The following is a 10381-nucleotide window of genomic DNA, read 5'->3' as shown; positions in this document are numbered from 1 at the left end:
TTGTAGTACAGGTCTATCCTCAATATTTATAGGCATGATGGTAGTCAATGGTCATCACATAGGACTAATAGCCTTGAAATATTGATTCACTCCTAAATTCTGTTTTCAGAATCTGAACAGTGTTTGGGTGAAAGTTACCACCTGTCTTTTGTATATGCATTGTATATAACTTAAGGCAGGTTATACAGGTTGTCTCCTTTATCCAAAATGCTTGGGACCTTAAGTGTTTGGGATTTTGGAATATACGTATTTGCGTGTAGACACAAAATGATTTATCTTGGAGATGGGATCCAAGTTTAAACAGAATATTCATGTTTCATATGCACCATATATACCTAGCCTCAAGTTAATTTTATGTAATAGTTTAAATAATTTTGTACATGAAGCAAAGTTTGTGTATATTAAACCATCAGAAAGCAAAGGGGCCAGTGAGGATCTCAGCCACCCATGAAAAATGTTTTGGTTTTAAGAATATTTCAGATTTCAGCGTTCAGATAAAGAAGACTCAATATGTATGACCATCTCTGGCTGAAACAAGTTAATTGCATCCATGTGTTATTAGAAGGCAATTGCCTTGCAACTTGGCAGTGTCTCAGAGTATGCACTGTGTGGTTAGATTTCTTTTTAGGTAGCACAGAATAAAGTCATATCCAAACATTAAACATTTCAATGTGGAGATAACTTATGTTCCAGATGCTAAACACATTTACTTGGAAGCAAGTCCCCTTGATTTCAATGAAACTGTTTACTTAAATAATGGCACCATTTTTGTAAAGCAGCTAGCATTCAAAATCCTCTTTATGCCAAGGCAACTTGTCCTGAGCAGTAGGACAGTTGCCGGCAGCCATCCCAAAAATAAATCACACAATCCTCATCACTTTCAGCATAATCCTCATCCTTTCCAACTGGACAATAAGCAATAATGAAAGCTGGCTTACATGTTGCCAGCAGCTAAATTGTGCCTACAAAACCAGTTTTCTACAGTAATGCCCTCCCTCCTAAAGTAGGCATTGTATTATTCATTGATAATTAGCTGCCACCAAAATCGCTATTTAATTCAAACTGCTGTATTGGATTTAGGCTGCAATCCTATGCCTAATTGCCCAGCAATTAAATCCCATCGGATTCAACAGGAAATAGATTTAAGTGGATCTATGTGTAGTGAGTTCATTTTTCAGTTTCCTGGTGCCATTAGATAAGTAACTTTACAATTTATAAATCCATTGTTCTACAGAGAAATCAGGGATCATTAGATATGGTTAAAATAAACATGTCAAAAGATCACAACTGCTTAAAGAATAGGTTTATTAACAATATTTTCACAAACATTCTAAAGAAAATGTCAGAAATCTTGGAACTTAAAATTTGTTCTCACTGCCAAATATCCCTGAATGAAAAGGGGGGAAAAGGAGTGAAGGGAAAAGAAATGTGTTATTATTTTGCATTTCTGGAAACATTTTTCTAATTCCTATGTGTTGGTTTTAGTGCTCCCCCAAATGCTTATTGTATACACCCAACCTTCCTGTTCTGAGAACAACTGAACTTTCCATTCTGTGTAGAATAGCAGGACTTCTCCTAAGCATCTACTTGTCTGCTTTGAACCTGAAGATAGCACAGTTTAGTTATCACCTCATAGAGATGCAAACCCAGTCAAATTAATCTGGAATACAAATTGAATTCAAAATCCACCCTTCTCCAAAATGAAACACCATGCAGTACAAGAATTGTTAGCATGCATTTTGATGGTTATTTTTGTACTCCAAGGTATGCAGTCTCACCTCTAAAAAGAGAGATTCCTACTGTGTTTTGATTAAAATGTACTCAAGCATTTGATAACATTAATATTTATTGCTTTATATGAATACTGTATTGAAAGCCCAAGCATCCAGTTTACACACAAATTATACAATTATATACCGTTTCACAATGGCAGTGAGCACTCTTTACAATCTACAAAAATCTACTTTACAGAAATTTAAAAATTCTAAATATCAAAAAGGTACAGTTGAAGAAACAGGTATAAATTTGGCAGCCAGGAAATGCGACTGGGAGGTTGCATCTTGATGTCTTTAAATGTCGATGTCTGAAAAATATAACGTGAAGAATTTAAAGCAGTAGTTGTGCTTTGAGCTGGTTTCGGGAAAGAAAGAATTGATGCTGGCTGTCAAAGTAGCATGTTTGAAAATATTCAGTTCAGTTTGAAAATGATGTACAAATAATGGTAGTTTCTATGCACATCTACAACTGCTAGCCCACCATTCAACTCAGGTACATAACTAAGATGTATAATGCAGCAGCATCTCACACCAATCTGATCTGCCTACTTTGAAACAATTATCCAAGGCCAAACATTGCATCTGTTCAGAGAAATGGTCTCAGGTTTGCAAACATTCCCTTCTTTTAAAAACGCTGAAGCTATTGTGTTGAAGTCTGTTCTCAACATAAAAACATTTTCTTGGGAATAAAATGGAAACCTTTCATTCAGGCACCTCAGAAATGTACAAAAGTGTGTTGTTAAAACAGATTTCTTGGAATGTATTTAACCTGGTACTTTCAACAGTGTTTGGATCTTCATGATCTCAGGTGGGCCAAATATTATTTGGTTTCTCCAGAGGTGAAAATGTTGTGTTGTGTAAATGAATTCAGTTGTTTCCAGGGGGGAAAAGCATAAACCTCGGAGTGCAAACATAGGTTTTCTTTAGATCTGCATGTTTTCAAGTATTGTATTCCAACAGTGTAGCTTTTTAAAGCCCACAAAGCAGTCAAATGAAAACCTGGAAACCAAAAAAGAAACCTTATAATTCAGATGCTAATAAAACTGTAACCAAAACCAGAATAAAAACTACTATAGCATTGGGGAAATGAAGACAGAAAATAATTAAACGTGGTAATCTCCAAAAAGTTGTCAAAATTATAATTACTTTCCAGTTTAAAAACTTTAATTCTAAATAAAAAAAACTATACATAGACCACTGATTTGACCATAGAGAAATTTCAGCGGTAAGCAGGACCTGAAGATGTTGATATTTCACAGTAACAAGGACAACTCCTTCAGGATTTAACGTATTGAGAAGTTCAATTTACAGCCTGCTTCTCTTGTAAAACTAAAGGTCCACTTTTATTACATAAAATTATTTATACAGTGTAAAACCAGAGCCTTATGGAAAATACTGCCTCTAAGTATATTTAAATAATTAGTCTTGTTCCATAGGTTCTTCTGGAGCTTCTGTGGCTTCATCGCAGTTTTCCATTGGGGTCTCTGATGTTGTTTCAGGAGTTTCACTGACATAAGAACCCAATTCTTCTGTGTCACTGCAGTCAGCTCTGCTACTAACAGATCCACTGTTTTCACTGTCTTCAGAAGGCAAGTCCTTCTCTGCTTGAGTCTGGTCAGATTCCTCCATTTGATTATTCTCCTCAGAAAGATCTTCTTTCACAGTTAAGGATGTACTGTCTTTATCTTGCTCTTTCCTTTCTGGAATAATTTCTCTTGGTGTCATGAGGGATTCTGGAACAAAGATTGAATTTAGAATGAAATGCAGGACCTAAAACAAGATAGCATTCTAAAAAGAGCTATATAAATAGCTACATAATTCCTTATATTGCCACTTTTCTATTATTATTATTATTATTATTATTATTATTATTATTAACCTTTATTTATATAGCGCTGTAAATTTTTCTAGCAGCAAATTAGAAGCCTGACTAATCTGCATTATGTTCAGTAAACACAAGACAGTATTTACTCCTCTACATATATTCTTTGCCATTTACTTTGCTATAAAGGAGCTGTTTAGCAGTAACTAAAGTACCTTGATTGGGCGGGCTAGAAATAAATATTATTATTATATTATTATTAAAGATGCATGTCAAGTCATAGGTGCAAGAAAAAGAAAGAAAATTCAAACCGCAATCCTGCCCTGTCCCTCAGTGATATAATAAAATCTTTGGTACCCTTAATGCTAGGGTGGGCAACCTGTAAACTTCCAGAAGCTACTGGAGTGCAGCTTCCATTATTCCTTTCTACTGGCAGTCAGAAGGGTAAAGAATGATTAGTTTCAACAATACAACCATGAGGTGCACAAATCTTGCTTTAACAGCACCCTAAAATCAGTTGCCTGAGTTAGTTCTCCTCTCCCTACTTAACAGCAGGGCTAGGGCTGATGTCATTAAAAACAGGAATCAGCACAGCCAAGAATTGTCAAGTAGAGCAGCCTTACTGAGAGCCTACATTCTCACTGGCCTGAGGAGGGAAAGGCATGGTAGACTACGTAAGGTAAATTCAAGGTTGCACCATTGTAAGGAGACACATGTTCGCAACAGACAGACCAAACACAGACAGACCTTCAAATATGGGTGCTGATTTAAATTTGAACTAGCTTTAGCTCTAGATCTTACTTGGATCCATTTGACTCACCAATTTGTCTATTAAAAAACTCTGATATTTATACCTTGTAATCCCAGTTCATTTTCAGATTTAAGTCTACATGAAAACTGCCAATCCAGGACCATTTAATACCACCAGCATTTAAGCTGTTTCCAACTTAAATTGTTTTCTGCCTGCCCATATTAATGTGAATTAGTTCAATTAGTTTGATATAAGGTCAGAACCCTGACTTACGTACCTTAAAGCTGACCCACTCATATCAATGAAACTTGCATAACTAGGTAGTGTGTAACTGATTTCAGTGAGCATGCTTTTATTAATTCTGGATCTGAACCATGGAGTTTTAGATAGAAAATTTAAAGTTAACTAATATTCTAAGCACACAAACAGAAAAGACAAAAAGTGACTCAAATAGTGACAGTGAAGCACTACCTTCCTCCTCTTCTTCTTTACAGTGCTGCCTCTCACAAATAGTTTCTTTTTCTTTGTCCTGAGATGTAGAGGTTGTTTCAGTCTCTTCCACCATTGCTGTACAAGCTTCACTGGAACTACTCTGACTGGAAGTTTCTGTGACTTCCTCCTCTTTGTCAAATTTAAGTCTTTTAACCTCACGGCCCTCAATTTCTGCTGGATCTTCTTCAACATGCTTATTTTTTACTGGGCTGCTTTGGATTCTTTCAGGCTCTGATGCTGCCGATTCACTGAAAGACAAAAATGGTGTTGATATAAAACGTTATATTCACATGTAGAGATCACCATCACATTGTAGTTTACAGAGATGACTTCAAGCAAAGACAATTTCTCTAATTTGGCCACTTGTTTGTGTTAATTAAACTTTCAAGAAACAATCCAAAAGGCCAATCTTGTATCACAAGAAATGAAAAAAGGACATAAAATTGTTTTTGATGTTACTCACAGATGAATGACTGACTCCACCAGCGACAAAACAGCTCTGTTACCATTCACATTAAACTGGGTTCTCAGTAACCAATGCAATTAGTTCTTCAATTAACACTACAAATTTCTTCAGTATTTTCAGCCTCACTGATGTTAACAGTAACAATCAAATCACTCTGAGGCAGACCATTTGTAAACAGCAACCTAGTGTCCCAAGGCAATGATTATTTATGAAACAGGTCCATCTATTAAAATAGAGGGACAGCCTATGCCAGCAAGAAATCTGTGTCTCTATCAGTGTACATTGTCAATAGGTCAATGACCAAAGCACTATCAAAAAGTGGTAATTGTAAAAATGCAGAACCATTTCGTGCTCTCGTCCACTGCATGACCCGGGGGGGGGGGGGGGGGGGGGGAGGAAAAGGACAAACTTTTCCCAGAAAAGAAAAGGCTCCATACACAAAAACCCTTCCCTTGAACCCAGGAGGTGGTATTTTCCTCTCTCCACCACTCCCCAATGGTTCAGGCTGACTACTCACACTGCCCTCATGCTGGCTGGGCAGGAAAGGGGCAATACCAAGCCAGCTCTAGTCACTCTATGTGCGTTTGCATGTGTGATTCTGATGGTCCTGTCAGCCTCTCTGCCCCCCACCCTGGCCAATCTGTCCCATCACTAGGCTGCTGCAACACCGCTGTGCTTACTGCTGCTGCTTCTGCTGCTTTCCTTCATGGCAGCTGATTGAAGGGAGCAGACTGGCTAGGGGGAGACAGAGGCTGACAGGATAGGCTGAAGCATCCATGCACATGTGCACACATACACACACATACACAGGGCAAGCAGAACTGGGGTAGTATCTATCCCACCCCTGGCTCAGCCAGCATAACAGATGGGGGAAGACAGGCTGAAGTGAAGGAAAGCACAGAAGCAGTAACCACAGCCACCCTGGGGGAAGGGGGGGGGGCAGTGAGGAAATTACATCAGGTGTGATTACATTTCCCTTTTTTAATTTCCCGACTTTAACTTGGCCTTAGCGCCTGTAAGAGGATGGTACTGTAGGCTGTTAGCCCCACAACATCTCTTTAATGTGCCCATCTTTCACATCCCAGACCCCAGCTCCATTCTTTCAGCCCTTTTTGATGACTTGCTCTTTCATTCTAAATTATAACCAAAACCCATTAATTCGACACAAAGTCAATAGAGCAGACCATCTGTCAAATATATGGGCTCTGCATATAGTTTAGAATACTTGAAAAAGTGAGTTGTCAGAATGCAAGTGACACATGTACTCAGCAGAAAGAAAGTAGTTTCTCTAGGTGTTGGTGGAGTATACACTACAAAAGAAGTCTTTGTGAAACAAACAAACAAAAAGCTGAGGAAATCTACTTCTACATATACACCTCTTACAAACCTGTTAATTTTGTCCTCTGCTTGTGGGTGTCCTGACTCTTTATTTTCTGGACTGTCTGGTAAACCGTTTGTTGTCATAGGAGGTGACAAAGAAACTTTTGGTCGATTTACAGGTCGGGGAGTTCCAGGACCATTTATGTTGGATCTGCAAAGGACAAGAAAATTCTTACATTTGATTAATCCAGTTTTGAATGTCAGTCTTCCACTGGCTCTTTTATTTGACACAAAATTGAAAAAAAGATTATTAAACTATATGTGACTGAAATGAATAAGATCATTTACTACAGCAAAGAGAATCTGACAGTAAAATCCTAAACATGGCTAGTTGAAAATAACTTCCAATGTATTTAATGAGACTGTTATATGACAAGTGAATTTTGGACCTCAGCCCAAATCTATTAAGTCTAGGAAAGAATGAAATTGTTTTAGGAAATTTAGAACACCAAACAAAATGCTATTCAATGAAATCTGTTACATTTGTTGTGATTTCATTGCTGTTGTCCCAAATTTTTAAGTTTTTCTATCTGTTTAACTGAATATTGTTGTTCAACAAGTTTATTTTAAAAGATAATGTTTTACATTTCTTGTAATCTAACAGAATACAAATAATTTACTTTGGCTTCAATCCCAAATCCCCCCAGTATAGAGTAAACATCCATATGCAGACCTATACTATGCTGAGCCATATGCCCCCCCCCCCTACTGAAAAGCCTCATAAGCCGGCCTGCACAGTCATTCTGTGCTTCACGGCTGAATTGAAGAAGCATCTGGCTCCCTCCCCATAGACAGATATGAAATGATTAAAGCAGGACTGAGACCCTTGGAGGGCATCAGTGGATCTCAGCAATGATGTCACCATTTTTCATCTGACTATGGGGACATAGCCAGATACTTATCTGATTGTGCCAGCTTGCCTGTGCAGGGAGGCCTCAGGGACCTTTCAGTAAGCAGGAGGGGGCTTTGGCACTCCGGATGGAGGGAGAGAATGCCAACACTTTCAGTGAGCACCTGCAAAAGGACATCTGCATGCATAAGGAAAATCTCCGGGTGTGTAGATCACTAACAGAATTTGGCCTGTCTGAAAAAACATAAATCATGCTTCATTTCCACATGGATGCCAAAAATAATGCATATACCTAGCTGTCCACAAAGGTTATCTTTTTGAAAAGAGGGCTCATCCAAAGTATTTGACATTGTGTTTAAATACCCTAAGTTAAAAAGATTTAGGTACACAAATGTTAAAGCCATCATCTTACATTTTCCATTGCAGTTATACTCTGTTTAAGAACACTCTTCTCTTACCTTTCAGAATAACTTGGTGAGTTTCCAGGAAACATTACACCATTCATCCTGTTTAAACTGTTGGAATTATTTTTTCTACAAGAAATAAAATTGCTGTAAGATTTCTACAGTACTCTTCTTGCTTTCAGCTAAAAATGTCCAGACTTCCAAAACCCCATTAAGTATTCTTTATCTTTGAAATTAGTACTTTTGTAAGGCTATTATTTATCTTCTGCCCTGAGACATAATGCCTACCATGTTTAACTAGTAAAACAAACAATAATTTAGAAACAAAACTGTACTTTTTATTGGGAAACACCACACACTGTTTTGTTTTAATCAGCTGTCATTTCTTATTCCCATTGCTCCCAACATTCCAGTATCATAAGATCAATTAGGCCCTGGCAAATACAGGACAACAGCAAGATCTTATCCATTTAAATATGTATACAGTTCCTCATGGCGTTCTGCTCATGTGCAAATGGCTCACTACGCTGACCAAGCACTTTCCTCCATATCACTGCAAACTGTGTACCTCAATAAAGTAACATTTTAAGCAGCCACACAGTTGGCTCTTTCTCTTTATGTACAGGGCTTTAACCAAATGCATGCTAACCAATATAAGTGGACAATCATGTACTCTGCAAATTTTATAAACTGGGGTAATGGAGCTTGTGCCTCTGCAGTGCTACACTCAACAAACTCACTTATCTCGTTAGTTCATTGACTAATCCTTCAAAAAACCCACTTCTAAGTATGTTCATAACTAGATAAGGGCAAAGTGTGCCTTCCATAAACAGAATGGCTTCTTCCACTGCCAGAAAGGCTCTCAGTTCAGCAGAGAACTAAGCAGAGAGAAGAGGGAGAACCCAGTTCCTACTGCCCAGTTATCCCAGTCCTCTGGGGCAGACTTTCTGGGTAGTAATGGGTTGCATGTTGAAGGTAAAAATCAATGAAAACTGTTTCCCTCCACTTTTCATTTGCAAATGTGTTTACACCAGAGGATTTTACTCACAAAATGCTCTCACCAGCAGAAGGAAATTCAGTTCCAGGTATATGCATGCAAGTACTCAGAGATTTTAAACGTCAGTGACTTATTTTAATTAATTATGTAGCATAATTTGTTCTGGGAAATAGCATACAATGGTCTAATCTGCACTGCAGAAATAATGCAGTTTGATACTGCTTTAACTGTCATGCCTTAGTGCTATGGAATTCTGGGGGGTGCAGTTTTGTGAGATATTTAGCCTTCTCTGTCAGAGGGCTCTGGTGCCACAAGGAACTACAAATCCCAGGGTATTGAGCTATGGCAGTTAAAGTGATGCCAAACTGCATTATTTCTGCAATGCATGCAATTCCTCGGAACAAATAATGCTACATAATAAATTAAAATAAGTCACTGACATTTAAAGTCTCTGACTACTTGCATGTATATATCTGGACCTGAATTTCCTTCTGCTGGTGAGAGCACTTTGTGAATAAAATGCAGTGCAGTGCAGATTAGACCAATTAGAAACTGTACAGATCATCATCAAGATATTAATCTGCCCTTGTCTCCCTTAGAGCAAAACTGTAATAACAATGCAAGTATAAAATGAAGATGACCACTGTGTGTAAAAAAAACTATTATGCAATGCCATGGTAATACCAGAGAATCACAGCTTTAAACATTGCCACATTTAATTCTTTAGATGCAATTCAAGCTCTTTCCTTATTTGTGTTTCCTGGTCTTTTCAAGAACATTCAATTTTTTTTTGGTTCCTCAGATACTATTCCAATTTTCCTTTGCTATCAAGCATGACCTTGCAAAATGTTCATTGTTTTATTCATTCTAGCATTTGCTTCCCTAGCCTGTTCCTCAGCCAATTCCAAAACTCGATCCTTAAATGTCACGCCAATGCCTTTTTTAATATTACACATATATTCCATTGTAACTACAGTGGGACCCTGTTATCCATTAGAGTTTGGTTCCAGAATCGCCTGTGGATAACAAAATTCATGGGTGCTCAAGTCCCATTAAATATAATGGCATAGCAAAATGGTGTCCCTTATATAAAATAGAAAACCAAGGTTTACTATTTGGAATTTATACTTTTTAAAATAAAATATTTTCAAGTCATGGGTGCTTGAATCCATGGATAAAAAAATCCATGGATAAGGAGAGCCGATTGTACATTCCATTTTAACTGTTATGGCAACATCCTATGGAATGCTGGTGTCTGTAGTTTGGTAAGGAACTAGAGCACTCTGGCTGAGTAGTCTAAATGCCCGTCCCTAAACTACAAATTGCAGGATTCCAAAGGATGATGCTTTGGCAGTTAAACTGAAATCATAGCACTGTAACTATGTAGTGTGAAAGAGCCTAGTTCTAGGTTATATGGAAAGAAAACATCTACCTCTAAAGTACA

At 37.7% G+C, this 10381-nt stretch overlaps 1 protein-coding gene across 2 annotated transcripts in view; it reads right to left on the bottom strand.

Moving 5' to 3' along the window:
* Window positions 1–1828: 1828 nt before the first annotated feature.
* PPP4R2 (protein phosphatase 4 regulatory subunit 2) overlaps window positions 1829–10381 on the bottom strand; it is a 46470-nt gene continuing 37917 nt past the window's right edge. The window contains exons 6-9 of one of the 2 annotated variants that reach the window (XM_089519640.1): window positions 7995–8069; window positions 6694–6837; window positions 4820–5088; window positions 1829–3508 (exon numbers count right to left, since the gene is read on the bottom strand). In XM_089519640.1, coding sequence (XP_089375766.1) covers window positions 3195–3508; window positions 4820–5088; window positions 6694–6837; window positions 7995–8069 — 802 coding nt within the window. In that variant the 3' untranslated portion in view covers window positions 1829–3194. The remainder of the gene's footprint in view (window positions 3509–4819; window positions 5089–6693; window positions 6838–7994; window positions 8070–10381) is intronic. The other variant, XM_089519650.1, reaches the window with a different exon arrangement.

This window comes from Sceloporus occidentalis, unplaced genomic scaffold, assembly GCF_023333645.1.
Source record: "Sceloporus occidentalis isolate IW3139 unplaced genomic scaffold, rSceOcc1.0.p SCAF_1, whole genome shotgun sequence".
NCBI lineage: Eukaryota > Metazoa > Chordata > Lepidosauria > Squamata > Phrynosomatidae > Sceloporus > Sceloporus occidentalis.
This window is presented reverse-complemented; position numbering and strand designations above follow the sequence as displayed.